This window comes from Canis lupus, chromosome 23 (assembly GCF_048164855.1).
Source record: "Canis lupus baileyi chromosome 23, mCanLup2.hap1, whole genome shotgun sequence".
NCBI lineage: Eukaryota > Metazoa > Chordata > Mammalia > Carnivora > Canidae > Canis > Canis lupus.
The window spans coordinates 38,641,797-38,656,776 of NC_132860.1; the positions used below are offsets into that span (position 1 = coordinate 38,641,797).

The 14,980-nt window shown below is 45.3% G+C and overlaps 1 protein-coding gene and 1 pseudogene across 4 annotated transcripts in view; one reads left to right on the forward strand and one right to left on the reverse strand.

Moving 5' to 3' along the window:
- Window positions 1–1,219: 1,219 nt before the first annotated feature.
- On the forward strand, window positions 1,220–14,170 carry LOC140615116 (protein tyrosine phosphatase type IVA 1-like; annotated as a pseudogene).
- ME3 (malic enzyme 3) overlaps window positions 9,338–14,980 on the reverse strand; it is a 186,224-nt gene continuing 180,581 nt past the window's right edge. For all 4 annotated transcript variants that reach the window (XM_072794951.1, XM_072794954.1, XM_072794952.1 and 1 more), the window contains exons 12-14: window positions 14,433–14,606; window positions 10,914–11,012; window positions 9,338–9,575 (exon numbers count right to left, since the gene is read on the reverse strand). In XM_072794951.1, the coding sequence (XP_072651052.1) occupies window positions 9,414–9,575; window positions 10,914–11,012; window positions 14,433–14,606 (435 nt within the window). In that variant the 3' untranslated portion in view covers window positions 9,338–9,413. The remainder of the gene's footprint in view (window positions 9,576–10,913; window positions 11,013–14,432; window positions 14,607–14,980) is intronic.

A 14,980-nucleotide genomic window follows, 5' to 3' on the forward strand; every position in this document is an offset into this window, starting at 1 on the left:
GAGTGTATGGGAGTGGGTGGGAGTGGATGGGAGTGGGTGGGAGTGGGTGGGAGTGGGTGGGGGATGGGAGTGTATGGGAATGGGTGGGAGTGGATGGGAGTGGGTGTGAATGGGTGGGAGTGTATGGGAGTGTATGGGAATGGGTGGGAGTGGATGGGAGTGGGTGGGAGTGGGTGGGAGGGGGTGGGGTTCTTCCTCCAGTCCCTGCCGGGCCTGCGCAGCGCGGTCCTCCGCGTGTCCGTCCCCCCCACCCCAACGCCCCCCGCGGCCTTCCTGCAGCCGCCCGCCCCCAGGTGGTCCCGGCTCAGAGCTTCTGCGCGCGCCCCACGGCGATTGGTGGCGAGGAGCCCACGTCACGCCAGGTGCGAAAGGGAGGGAGGGCTTGTGACGCGAGAAGGCCTCCCGGAGGCTGCAGCCCAGAGCCCGGGTCCGCTCGCCGCCCGCCGCGGGGCCCCCAGGGCAGCTCCCTGGGCCGCAGCCGAGGCCGCCGGGTCGCCGGGTCGCCGGGTCGGGCTGCAGGATTAGGCCGCAGTCCTTCATGAGGGAGCAGGCTCCTTTCTGTGGTGCTCTCCGCCACGCGTTTATGGAGCTTCCGAAGGGCCCCGGGGATCACTGCCAGGCACAGCACGACCTTTACAGGACGAGTGAGCGGTGCAGAGATCCATGGCCACCCCGGAGCCGCGTGGCCGCGGTTACCCGGACACCAACGCGTAGCGCGAAGCCACCCGAGCGGGGTCGGAGAGTCCCCAGCTGGACGGGCTAGCCCTGGTGCCTGCTGCCCTGGTGCCCTGGTGCCCTGGTGCCCTGGTGCCCTGCTGCCCTGGTGCCCTGGTGCCCTGCTGCCCTGCTGCCCTGGTGCCCTGGTGCCTGCTGCCCTGGTGCCCTGGTGCCCTGCTGCCCTGGTGCCCTGGTGCCTGCTGCCCTGGTGCCCTGGTGCCCTGCTGCCCTGCTGCCCTGGTGCCCTGGTGCCCTGGTGCCCTGGTGCCTGCTGCCCTGGTGCCCTGGTGCCCTGCTGCCCTTGTGCCTGCTGCCCTGGTGCCCTGGTGCCCTGCTGCCCTCGTGCCTGCTGCCCTGGTGCCCTGGTGCCCTGCTGCCCTCGTGCCTGCTACCCTGGTGCTCTGGTGCCCTGCTGCCCTGCTGCCCTGCTGCTCTGGTGCCCTGCTGCCCTGCTGCCCTGCTGCCCTGGTGCCTGCTGCCCTGGTGCCCTGGTGCCCTGGTGCCCTGGTGCCCTGCTGCCTGCTGCCCTGCTGCCTGCTGCCCTGCTGCCCTGGTGCCTGCTGCCCTGGTGCCCTGCTGCCCTTGCTTTCCGTGGGCTCCGGACCGCCGAACGAAGGGTTGCTGCTGCTGGGGAGGGTCCTCTCACTTCCTGTCCGTCTCCATTACATTTTCAAAGCACTGAGAGTTTCCAGCGGAGTATATTTGCAGGATACGTCAGTTTCTTGACATCGTGTCTGTGTTCAACTACTTAAAACTTTTTCCCCCCCCGTAACCGTATTGAGTGTTTGAACTAAATTCACATGGCTCCAGCGAGCCGGCCAGGCCCCGTGCAAGTCCCCATCAGGAACATGAGGTTTCTTACTACACACGGTCCAACCGGTGCGACCTTAAACACATTTATAGCGGAGCTTAAGAAATACGGAGTTACTACAATAGTAAGAGTATGCGGAGCGACCTACGACACTGCTCTTGTGGAGAAAGAGGGCATCCAGGTCCTGGATTGGCCTTTTGGTGACGGTTCATCGCCATCTAACCAGATTGTGGACGACGGGCTAAGTCTCGTAAACGTCAGATTTCGCGAAGAGCCCGGTTGTTGTATTGCTGTTCACTGCGCTGCAGGTCTCGGGAGGACTCCAGTGCTCGTGGCCTTAGCACTAACTGAAGGTGGAATGAAAAACGAAGATGCGGTACAGTTTATAAGACCAAAGCGACGCGGAGCTTTTAACAGCAAGCAACTTTTGGATTTGGAGAAATGCCGTTCCCAAATGCGGCTGCGCTACAAAGACCCCAGTGGTCATAGGAACAACTGTTGCATTCAATAAAACTTGGCTCCCTGATGCTGTTGCCTTGGAAATGGAACTTGAGACAGGACTTCCTTGTGGTACGTATTAGCCGACATGTAGGCCTAATGAATGACAAGCCTAATGGAGCTTCCATAGGAATCATGAAAAAGCCACAAGCCCGACAATTGCAGCCTCTATGTTTGGCTTACCACCATTCCCATGCCAGAAATAATATGTAGGAAATTGAGAGATTAGGTGCCAACATATCCAGCACAATACTTGTATATTTTTATATCATATATAATTAAAATCCTAGAAATTATGAACAGCACTGTAAACCATATGTGGTTTATTCCTTTAGTCCTTTCAAACACTGCAAGTAGGGCCGATGTGGTTATTTGTTCCTTCATGTTTACCACCCTACAGGAGCACCAGCATACATCAGGCTTTAGCAAAAATTGATTTCATTGGATCCTTACCAAGACTTATGGGGATTATTTAATGTCTTTCTTTTTTTTTTTTTTTTAATGTCTTTCTATAAAGCTCATTTTGTGCTGTTATGAAAGCCTCCATTTTGAAAAATCACAAATCTGTGGTTGAAAGTTCACATAAAATACACATTGTACAGAAGCACATGTGTACAATTCTTCAGACAAAAAAGTCTTAGAGTTACTTTAATGTTTACTCTGGGCTACAACTTAGAGGGGGAGGAGCTGAAGACAGAGTGGGAGGAGGCTCTGAAATATCTCTAGTAAAATGTTGCCTTTGTCTTGTGCAGGATGTATAGAATAGGTCTTTTATTTAACAATAACAAAAATTTTAAGGCAGAGATGCTTTGGAGCTAAAACATTTCTTACAAAATTTCTGAACTCTTGTAATTCTTCACCATGACTATTGGAAATTGTTAGCTATTTTTCTTTTTCTTTGAAGCATATTTTTTTTTTGTCTTCCCAATCAAAAAAGAAGTGGGTTTCTACTAATGAAGTGATTAGACATCTAATATTTTATATGCTTTTTTGAACTGTGTAACTTCATATTTGGATACCGGATACTTTTATCATGTAATTGATAAAATGATGACATGTATTAATATTAGTTTAACCATATATTCATACTGTCTGGGAATATATTTCTTCAGGAGAAATAATTTCAGTGTTCACCATTCACCAGCTAGTACAAGAGTTTAGCCATCTAAATAAAGAATGGATTGCAGGAGGGAGAAAGAGGCAGGATAGTAGATCTGTGTTAATATTAGTAAAAGTAGAGGCAAAGGCATTACTAGAGATAAAGAAAATCATTAAAGTTTCAGAAGTTTCAATTTACCAGAGAGTTATAAGAATTCTAAACTTTATGCATCAAAGAGCATAGGTCCAAAATGTAAAAGGCAAATATGGAGAGAACTACAAGGAACATTGACAAATTTATGATGGTGGGAAATTTTACTATCCTTCTTTCAGAAACAGATCAAGTAGACAAATCAGTAAGGATATAGGTTTGAACAAAACAATTAGCGAGCGTGATTCCATGAACATATAAGGGGCATTGCATCCAACAGTGAGAATCCATATTATTTTTGAGCGAATGAAATATTTTATTTCATTTGACCATAACAATTTCAGCAAATTTAAAATATTTAAATAATACAAACAACTTCTTTGACTACAATTCAATTAAGTTAGGAGAAAAGTTAATAATATCCATACATTTGGAATTTTGAAAATCTGTGTCCATAGAGACTGCCACTTCCAGATAGTGTATAGTAGGGTGTGGCAATCCATCTCCCACCCAGTAACAACCAGAAAAATATGGAAAAATGTATGAAGTAGTATGTTTGAAGACATGTGAGAACTGTGAAAGCGACAAGAACGAAGTGAGTAGGAATTCCAGAGAGGGAGGAGCTCTCCTGAGGTGAGTGGCCATTTCCCCACCCCCAATCAGAGGCATTCACTGATTCTGGACATGGACTAAGAGTCAGACTTGGTCCAGGTAGAGAGTCTCTACTGAGGATAAGAGAAACTCAGGCAGGCTCTTGGTGGTCATGTGGGACTGGTACAGCAGATGGAAAATTTGAGAAGTTTGGCCATTTTCCTCCACATGTTGCAAGCTGAATTCCTCAGGAAACAAACATACACTAAATCTGAGATTTGCAATTGGAGATTTATTGGGGAGTTGTCTCAACACCTGTGAGGGAGCCACAGGACCATGAAATGGCAGAAGTTGTTGAATGGTGATGCATACAGTTGCAAGACTGGCCTTAGCCAATTTTGCAGGGAACTCTGAAGCTGGGATGGCTCTTTAGAGGTGTTCCCAATTGAGGTGAAGGTGTTGAACATTTGGACTTGAATCAACCAGTCTTTGGATGCAGGCTGTCCCTGGGGATGAGGGCATACCCTTGGATGAAGTACCTTCCTTCAGTCAAGTGCAATTCCCAGAGAAGGATGCAGCTGTGAATCTTCAGCATACTTCTGGCAGCCGGGGAAACGAGTGTTTCAGATGTGCAGAGAGATCTAGATGGTGTAACCACAGCATCCACTAGACTAACTGACATATGCTGAATTCTGGGGTTACACATGAGAGCCTGGGGAGTTAGAATGAAGACTTAAAAGACAGAAATCTCCCTTAATCTCATAGGCTTTAGGAGACAAAGTTCTGTTACAGGAGGTTCCAATTTTCACCAACACTCTTTTGTATTGTAGCCATTTTGGTAGGTGTGAAGTGGTATCCCATTGAGGTTTTAATTTTCAGATGACCAGTGATGTCAAGCATCTTTTCACGTGCTTGTTAGCCATTCACATACCTTTAGTAGTAATAGGTCAATTCAAACATTTTTTCCACTTTTTCAGTTGGGTTGTTTTGTCATTTAGCTGTAAAACTTCTGGACCCAATGCCCTTATAAGGTGTATTATTTGCAAGTATTTCTCTCAGTCTGTTGCTTGTTTTCTCCCTTAATGGTAGTTTCAAGGGCAAAATTTAAAATAACTGAATTATAATCTATCAATTTTTTTAATGAATCATGTTTTTGAATTGTATCTAAAGAACTCTCCTCAATCAGAGTTTTCTGCTATATTTTCTTCTAGAAGTTTTATAGTTTCAGCTTGCATTTAGGTCTGTGGTCTATTTTGAGTTTGTCTCCTTTTCTTTCTTTTCTTTTTCTTTCTTTTTTATGTGGATATTCAATAGTCACAGCATCATTTGTTCAAAAGACTATCCTTACCCCACTGAAGTATTTTGGTAGCTTTGTTTAAAATCAATTTACCACAAATGTAAGGATGTAGTTGTGAATTCTCATTTCTTTTCCATTGATCTATATAACCACACAGTCTTGATCATTGCAGCTTTATAGTACATTTTGAAATTGGATAGTGTAAGTGTACTTTGTTTTTCTTTTTCAAATATCTTGGCTATTTTAGGCCCTTTCCATTTCCATATAAATTTTAGAATCAGCCTGTCAATTTCTACAAAAAACAAAAGCCTGAGGGATTTTGATACAGAATTGAATTATAAATACTTTGGAGAAAATTGCAGCCTTGACAATAGTTTTCAGATCCATGAATATGAACATTTCTCCATTTGTTTAGATCTTTAATTTTTTTCAGATCTTCTTTAATTTCTGTCAGCAGTGTTTTGTAATTTCCAGTGTATAAGACTTGCACTTTTTAATTTTCTAAGTATTTTTCTTTTTGATACTATTATGAATGGAGTTATTTTATTTCTAGATTGTTTATTGCTAGTATATAAAAAGGCAGGTGATTTTTGTATATTGACCTTGCATCCTATGACTTTTGTAAATTGATTTGTTAGGGGAAGGAGAAAAAGGATTCTATTCTTTGGCATTTTCTACACACAGGATTATGTCATCTGTGAATAAAGGCAGTTTTACTCTTCATTTCCAACTTGGATGCCTTATTTATTTTTCTTTCTTTATTGAACTGGCTAGACCCTCCATGTTGTCCAGAGTGGTGACAACATCCTTGGCTTGTTCTAGATCTTAGGGAGAAAGTATTCTTTTACCATGAAGTATGATGTTAGCTGTTGGTTCTTCCACAGGTTGAGAATATTCTCTTCTATTCTTGGTTTGTTGAAAGTTTTATCATAAATGGATATTGGAATTTTTTCAAATACTTTTATCACATCCATTGATTTGATCTTGTGGTTTTTGTCCTTTACTAATATCATGCATTATGATGACCAGTTTTTGTTTGTACTTATTTATTTAAAAAAGGATTTTATTTATTCATGATATACACAGTGAGAGAGAGAGAGAGAGAGAGAGAGAGAGGCAGAAACATAGGCAGAGGGAGAAGCGGGCTCCATACAGGGAGCCTGATGTGGGATTCGATCCCAGGACTTGGGGATCATGCTCTGAGCCAAAGGCAGATGCTCAACCGCTGAGTCACCCAGGCACCCTCATGATCAGTTTTTAAATGTTAAAACAACTTTGCATTCCTGGAATAAATCCCCCTCATTCATTACGTGTAATTCTTTCATATTAATGGCTTTGGTTTGCTAATATTTTAAGATTTTGCTCTGTATTTGTGAAGGATATTGGCCTGTAGTTTTCTTGTTTCTTTTTTTTTGAACTTAGAATTTAATGTTTATTATTATTGTTTTGTTTTGTAAGCTGTTTTAGGAACTTATTGCCCTTGTTGAATTCCTCACGGTATTGATGTAAAACAAGCAGCATGCCTGTCCTCCAAAGATCTCTCCCACAGTAACAGGCTAGGACAGGTACACTCCAAATCCCTGGTTTGGGGTGGGCTGCTCCCAGGATCTTCCTCTATCCTCACCATCCTCACCTATGGGGTTTCTTGCTGGAATGCCCTGCCCTCTCTTCATCTCCATGGAGCCCTGCCCTCCATGGTGGAAGCATCTTCAGAAGAGGCACCTTCAAGCCACTGTGAACACAAAGCAGAACCCTGCAATCTTCCATAGCGATTGATCACGCATGCAAATCAATAGCTTTCCTATACACCAGCAACACCTTCCCCACTGCAACCTCATGCGCCTCTATCTGGTTTTGATATCAGGGCGATAACAGGTATCCTAGAATGATTTGGGAAATGTTCTGTCCTTTATTTTCTGAAAGAGATTGTGAAGGATTGGTATTATTTCTATTTTAAATATTTGATAAAATTCACCAAAAAAGATATCTGGGCCTGTGCTTTTCTTGGTGGAAAAATTTTTAATTACTAATTCAAATTCTTTACTTGGTCTATTGATTTTTGCTCTAATTTTAACTTGCTTTGGATTTTCTTTAGAGAGTTTATGTTATTGCTTTGAGACTTTTCTCTTTTTTTCCCCTAATATAGGCATTTATTTAGAGCTATAAAATTTTCCTCTTAGCACTGCTTTAGCTACAACTCACTTTTATTTTTTTTTTCATTCAACTCAACATTTATATATATGTGTGTGTGTGTGTGTGTGTGTGTGTAATTTACCCTATGATTCGTTCTTTGAAATGTGGGTTATTTAAAAATTATTTCACTTCCAAATGGTTATAAATTTCCCATTTTTTTCCGTTGTTGAGTTCTAATTTAATTATTAACTCTGTCCAGGAAGACTTCAGGAGCCAATTACATTTGAACTCCAAGAATGAATAATGTTTCCAGGCAGAAAGCTGGGGTGAGCTGCAATTTAATTGACAAAGAGTAGGTAATAGGAGGGAAGGACTTTACAGATGGAGACCAAGCATGTGTAAGGGCACAGGCCTGGAAGTGCATGTGTGCAGTGCCAGCAAGATGTTCAGTGTAGTTGAAACAAAGGAAATGTAATTTGTATCTTTTTTATGTCTTGGTCAGTATAGCTACAGTTTATTTATTTAGTTGATCTTTCCAAAGAATCTGTTTTTGTTTCATTGCTTTTCTCTACTATTTTCCTGTTCTATTACACTGAGTATAAAGGACCTGCAGTGGGGGTACAGAAGTTGTGGGACAGGACACAGAAAAAGTAGCGTGAAGGTTCTTCAGTGTTCAGATTCCAGCTTCACTTCAAATCCTCTTCTGAAGAGTTTCTCATTCTCCATGAGCTCAGGGATTACAGAACAGGGATGTTTTTGATGTTTTCTTAGGGTATGCTTGGCAGGGCACCAGCACCAAGGAAACAGATGTTGGAAGAATAAGACCTGGGCAAGGGGTGACTGATGTCTCTGCTAATTACTGTTCTAGGAGTCCAATACCTGCCACTTTTAGGTGGCTACTTAGGACCAATTCACTGTGGACAGTGGGGATCTTGAAGCTGAGCTGGCAGCAAGGGTGGGTGGTGGTAGGTCCCTTAGCATGATTTACTGTTTTCTGTGTTCGCCATTAAAATTAGAGGGTGGAAGCTGTCATCCCAATAGGTCCTAGAAATTTATCAGGGTTTTTGATTGCAGGGGTTGTAGGTTTGTCCCCACCTCCCCATCCCATGGTGTGGGTTCTCCTAGACATGAAGGAGGTGAAAACTATGGTTGAACTTGTCTAAGACACCCCCAAGATAGACCGAAGCTATTTTATAGGAATACGGCCCTGGTTTGCTCAATGCCTTCAGAGTGAAGTGGGGGGGGGGGGGGGGGGAGGGGGAGAGAGAGAGAGATCCAGAGAGAGTTCCAGAGTCAGAAAAATGAAATCAAGTTCTTCCCTAGAACTCCATGGTTTTCTTCCCCTCACTGCCTCTCTTCCTCCTCACACCTTGGCCCGCTGACCCTCCACGCCCACGTTTCTCTAGTTTTCCTTTTAATAAGAACCAGAAAAGAATCCTAATATTCAGTAACCCACATTTCAGTGACAGTTTTTGTCAAGTGAGTTGCCTTTAGCTACTCAGCCTTCATACCCATCTGAGTCTTGAAGGGTGTGTATTCCTCCAACAGGGATTGAACTACCTCATGAGTGGGCCATGCTCTCTGGTCAGTGGCTGCCCTTATCTTCCTCATTTTCCCATGACTCCTACCTATCCTTTACCCTTGGGACTCAGTGCACACTTTTCTCCCCCTGAAGCCTTCTCTAATATTCTCATAGGGAGTATCTGCTCCCTTCTCTGAGTACCCTTGACCTTTATCTGCACTTCTTTTATGGACTTAACCACTTTCTCCCTTGTGGCAAAACGAATTGTGTTCATACCTCATTCCCTTCACTAGACTCTGAACTCTGTAAAGTCAGAGTTCTAGGAAGGATTCTAGATTTCCCACAAGGTCTAGCTAATTGTTGGTAATTTGATGAAGAAATTCTTGGGGAGGAAGTCAGAAGAGGGTTATAGAAAAGTGAATTCTCAGGGCCTTCATGGACAAGGCTCTCATTCACTGTGTGCCTGGGTATCTCCCCTTACACCAGAAAGTTCAAAGGAAAAACACAGTGACAAAGATGGCCATTTTAGAATCCATTTATATTGTCAGTGTTACTCTGGGCTTGTTCCAGCCTCACACCAGCGTCTGAAACTGCATCAGACTGTTTGAACATTCATGGCTTCCTTGGGCCAAGTATAGCTGTCCAGTGTAAAGGAGTCATAATCTGGAGTGTAGACCAGGGATCTTACAAAAGCCTCCTTGTCCTTGGGCTCCGGGTAGTAGGAGGCCAGGTTGTGTTTGTACGCGAAGTCGAGGACCTAGGGAAAAACGTATTGGCTGAGGAACTGGAACTCAGGAGGAACCTGCCTAAAAGTTGCCTACAGGTTGCTTGGGAGCCTGTGGAAGGGGAATAACCCCTGGGGAACCATGAACTGTTGTCCATGAAGCCACTGGATAGGAGGAGTTTGAGCTTTCTGCCTAGGCAGGAAGGTGCGATGCAGTGGAATAAACACTAGGCCAGGATCAAGAGGCCTCAGACTGAAGTCTGACTCTGCTTCCAACTGCCTGTGAGTCCTCAGCAGTGACACCGTCCTTGCTGAGCCTCAGTTTCCTCACTGTAAAGTGGGAGTAAGGAGACCTTTCTCTGGAGTAGAGTGAGGATAAAATTAGGTAACAGACAACATCAGGTGTCCAGTACCTGATATTTTCCCCCCCTAAATGGGGTGAGTTGGGAGAATAGCCTGGACATTATTCTGTGGGTATTAGATTTGGTTTCAGGAGACCATTAATCTCAAGATCCCCGAAAGGAGGGAAATGGACACGGTGGAGGTGGGACTATAAGCTGGACCTGTGGTCTTGAGGGCCGATTCTGGACCCTACAATGGACAGCTCAGGGGGAACACATGCTGTTGTGCAGCACACTTTCTGAAATTATTTTTAAATCCTATAGAAAAGGTAAAACATATTCTAATAAAAATGACAGTATAATAAACCCTAATGCAATCATTATCTATATTCAACAGTTATCAATGTTGGGCCAGTCTTTATTGCATTGTGTTCTGATTCTCTGAAAACCCATCATCTCTGCAAGGTGTCTAGGATAACATTTTTCCTTGGAATATTCCATGAACCTGATCATGCTGTGGCCCAGCCATTCTGAGAAAAAGGGGGAGGAATGAGCATTTACTCTATACTAAGTGTGGAGCTTTCTCACTATCCTCTTTAATCTTCAGAAGTCCAGGAGAAAGAGACTAGTGGCCCCTTTGGAAAAGGAGGAAACTGAGGCTCAGGAAAGTGAAGTGACTGGCAGAGCTGGGACCTGACAGCCTGAGTTCTTTTCATGATGCTATGAAAATTGACCTTTCTGTATAAATGGACACTTATGATTCATTTTTTAAAAATTCCACCCACATTCTGGGCCCCAAGATGATGGACTTTGATGACCTTTTTGCCTGGTGGGAAATCAGGAGCTTTCCCAGAACTGGCCTGAGTGGGTGTTGGGTGTGGGGCTTGAGCTGCAGCCTCCAGGCTCATGCAGTGCAGCCCGAGATGCTCAGGATGTCTCCACAGCTGCCATCCCCTTAGCTCTCCTAAACCAGACAGAGGAAGGGGTTGAGCCTCACTAGCCGTATGACTGGGGGTCGGATGCTCCTTACTTTGATGGCGATTCTCAGAGACACATCTCGGATGGTGCTGAGTGGTGGGTACAATCTCCCCTGGGACAAATGCTGCTCAGAGACCTCTTGGGCAATTTGCTGGGGAGAGAGAACTGAGAGTTATAAGCTGAGTTTCTGCCTTCCCAGAACAAGCACAGCTCATTATCCCAGAGACTCACCTTGTCCCTCACAGATGGCCAATTATTGCAGTTCCTGCTGTCATCTCTGCCCTCTCTTGGCCCAGGGGAGCTTAATGCTTGGGCTTTTATTATTTTTTAGAAGATTATTTATTTATTTATTTATTTATTTATTTATTTATTTATTTATTATTTTAGAGATTGGCGGGAGGGCAGAGAGAGAGAGAGAGAGAGAGAATCTTAAGCAGACTCCAGGCCCAGTGCAGAGCCCGATGTGGAGCTCGATCTTATGACCCTGAGATCATGACCTGAGCTAAAATCAAGAGTCAAACCCCTAACCGACTGAGCCACCCAGGTGCTCCAATGCTTGGGCTTTTAAGCAAGGACACATCCTTTCTGTACTGTGAGATTGGCTGAGGCTTTAAACTACACGAGACCCTAAATTCTAGAGGAGAATCACCAAGAGCAACATGAATAAACCTGTGGCTTGTAAAGCAGACTCTAGGATCTCCCCTTGGCTGGTCCAGCCTATTGCACAGAGATTCTGGAGACCCTCACTTCCTCTCCCACTTTCTTGGTAATATCCTGGGTGCCCCCCTGGGCCATCTTGAGCTCTCCTTTCTAGCAGAAAGGCTGCTTCTGCAGTGCGTGACACCACTTTCTCTGAATGAACGTCCTAGGCACATCATCCTGGGAACAGCACCTCCCACAGCTTCCTTCCCTGGTTCAGAGCGGTCTCTGAGGCCCAGCTCTCCCCCTCAAGCCTCACTTCATCATCCAGCCTCACTCAGCCAGCTTTGAGGAACAGCCTCTGTTATGTGCTGGCTCCGAATCCACTCCCACCCAATCTTGTGTCAATTTAAATTTGGGAAAAGCCACAGTGCTCTCTCAGAACTGTGTCCCAGAATGGATGAGCCAAAGGAGTTGGTCTTGCCTCAGAGTTTGGCTGACGTTAGGGAAGTGGGTCTCCTCCTCTTCCACCTCATTTTCGTGCTCCTATCTCTCCTCTCCATTCATTCATTCAAACATTAACTGAGCTCTGTCATATGCCAGGCTCTGTGCTAGTTGCTGAGGATCCATGGCAGAGAAGCCTTTTCCTCCTATAGTCTGGAGTCAGTGGACAATTAACAAACAGGTACAAATGATTGTAACATAGAGGTGAGTGTAAGCAGAGGGGGCACAGAGGCACAGAGGAAAGCAGGGCCCGGTCTGCCATGTACAGGAAAGCTTTCCAGGGGAAGTGGGTGACACCAGCTAAGACCCGAAGGACAAAGTATGAAGTACTCAAAAAGAGAGAGGCAACAGCACATCTGATTTCTTGGAGAGAGGCAGCAGGAGGGAGCATGGGTTCTAGACTGTGAACAGAACATTGGCTAGGTGGAGGTAGGGGGAGGCTAAAGGCTGGAGAGGAAAGGAAGGAGGGCCTGCTGATGACATGCCTTGTATGGAAACCACGTGAAGGAGTTTGGGCTTTATCCTGTTAGCACCAAGGAGCCATTCAAATGTCTGAAATGAGGAGAGAGATAGACTGTTCTGGGTTTTCAAGGATTTTCTTGGGGGGTGGGGAGATGTAGAAGATGGGATCAGAGGGAAACAGGATGTCCATGGCTTGATCTGCATCTGCAAGAGTCATCCTGCAGAGTGAAGAGAGATATCATGTAGGGGTGGTCACTTCTCAGATGTTGGGCACTGGTGGTGCTTTGCTGCAGCTCTGGGGCCATTCTGGTGCCACTGCTCACAAGCCCAGTGACCTTAGACATGTAACTTAGACTCTCTGTGCCTCGCTTTCCTTGTGTGTCACATAGCAATAATCACTATCTATTTTACAGAGTTGTCAAGGTGGAAGGAGATATATAAGTCTCTTAAAAGTCCTATTATTTTTTTCCATAGGAAAATCGGATTTAGTGTCTAAACCTAAAAGTACTCCTTTCAGAAAATTAAAGACCACACTGTCAGCTGCTAGAAGGGAGAGATCTTCACCTGTTTGCCACAAGCAATTATTAATAAGTGGATTGAGGAGAGGTTCCTGTGTAGTTGATGGACACTGTTCATGAAATGATGGAGCTGACCTGCCCCGCAACACTAGGAGGTGGGCATGTAGATGTCTCTTGGGCTTACAGGGGAAGGCTCTAGCAACCATGTTTTTGCACAACAGGGCAGTTTGCTTTTAGGTTAACTCTAAGCAGGAAGTGACTCTTCCCACCCAATGGGATATTCAAACATCTCCACTCTCGGCCACAGGACACCACCACCACTGACACAGCAGTAAGAAGAAATACACAGAATACTCACACAAGATGGACAGAGGCCCATGGCACAAAGCCGTAGCTAGTGTGCTCATGGCTTGGGGGAGGCTGAAAAACCTTCAGGGACACTACTTGCATGTCCTTGTGGAGGCAGTGCTCAAAGACCAGGAAGTAGTAAGAAGGAACCTAGAGCATGAGACAGTTCCTTATGGGACTCCCAGAAGTAGAGCTAGATAGGGCTGCCTGGAGGCTGTTCCCATGGCTTGCTGGTTTGGGGCTCTCACCATGGTGAGGGGGAAAGGCAAATGTGTCAGAAATCACAGTAGAGACTTTGGAGCTCATTGGGGATAAATATATCTAGTATTTGTTTATAGTTTTGGTTAGTTTAACCTCCCCAAAGAGACATTTCTATGGTTTCCTCAGAGTGAAGATAAATGTGAAGTGCCTGGCATTTAGTAAACGTGTGGTAAATGTGAGCCACTGTAGCCGCTAGTAGTAATAGCCGTTATTATGAATGTAGGCTGTCATTCATAATGGATTCTTTCATTGTTTTCATCACGTCCAGTAAAGAATCATTTTGGGAGTATTTCTAGTAAGATACATGGGGAGTACTCCTGTATCTGTGCTCCAGATCCAGGCCAGAATAGGGAAACCTGGTTTGCAATCTATCCCTTTTTTACAGAAAGCTGCCCTAGTGGGGCTTATCCTACAACAGGTTGCCCTGGCAACGTGGTCAAAATCAGTGGCTGGAAGAATCCGTGGCCTGTCATGGTCCATGAGCCTAGTTGCAGATGGCTTTGGTGGCATCTCCTCTGTTCTAGGCATCATGTGGGCACTGCTGGGAAGCAAGGGGCAGGTAAGCTATGTCCCCTCACTGTCACTGCCTCCTGTCAATGCCTCGTCCCATTGGCTAGTCCCTATTCTCCCTTAAAAATTGTATGTTCTGAGAGAAGTTTAAGCATGAAGGTGATCTTGACCAAAGCTTGAGGTCAAGCATTTTGAGGATCTACTGCTAGGGTTGGGGCAGGTGGGTAGAAGAGGTGGTAGAAGGAATCTTTGGGGGCCCAGTGTAGGACCTGGTATAGATCACAGGCCCTATAGGGAGTGTGCATGCAGGGGAGCAGGGGCAGTGATACCTCTGCCGTCAGGAGGAAGATCTCATCTGGGATGTGCCGGATCCCGCCAGCAATGACTCCCAGAGCCACTCCAGGGAACACATAGGCATTGTTTCCTTGCCCAGGAATGAAGGTCCTGCCATCTTCTAGAGTCACGCTCTTAAAAGGACTTCCACTGGCAAAGATCCCTCGGCCCTGGAGTTGGGAAGAAAACCAGAGATGGAGCATGGAGATGGGTTTCAGGCAGTAATGGTGGCCTAGTTTTATCTCCCGAAGGTCAAACCCTTCTTCATTCTCTCCCAAATGGCTCAGCATTGGGCTGAGCACACTGCAGGTGCTGAAAGCACACTTGTTCATTGACCAGAAAGCTTAGCTCCCGCTGAGTTACCTGGCAGCCAAGAAATCACTGACAGGTGAAGGTATTTTAACCTGTCACCTCCCGAGCGGGCCAATCCAGGTCATGACACGTATGCAGGTGACCTAGAGTCTATGAATGCCTCAGGTTCTGGTCAAAGCTCTATGTTACTAGAGGAACCCTGAATAGTATAACATGATGGTAAGAGCTTGGG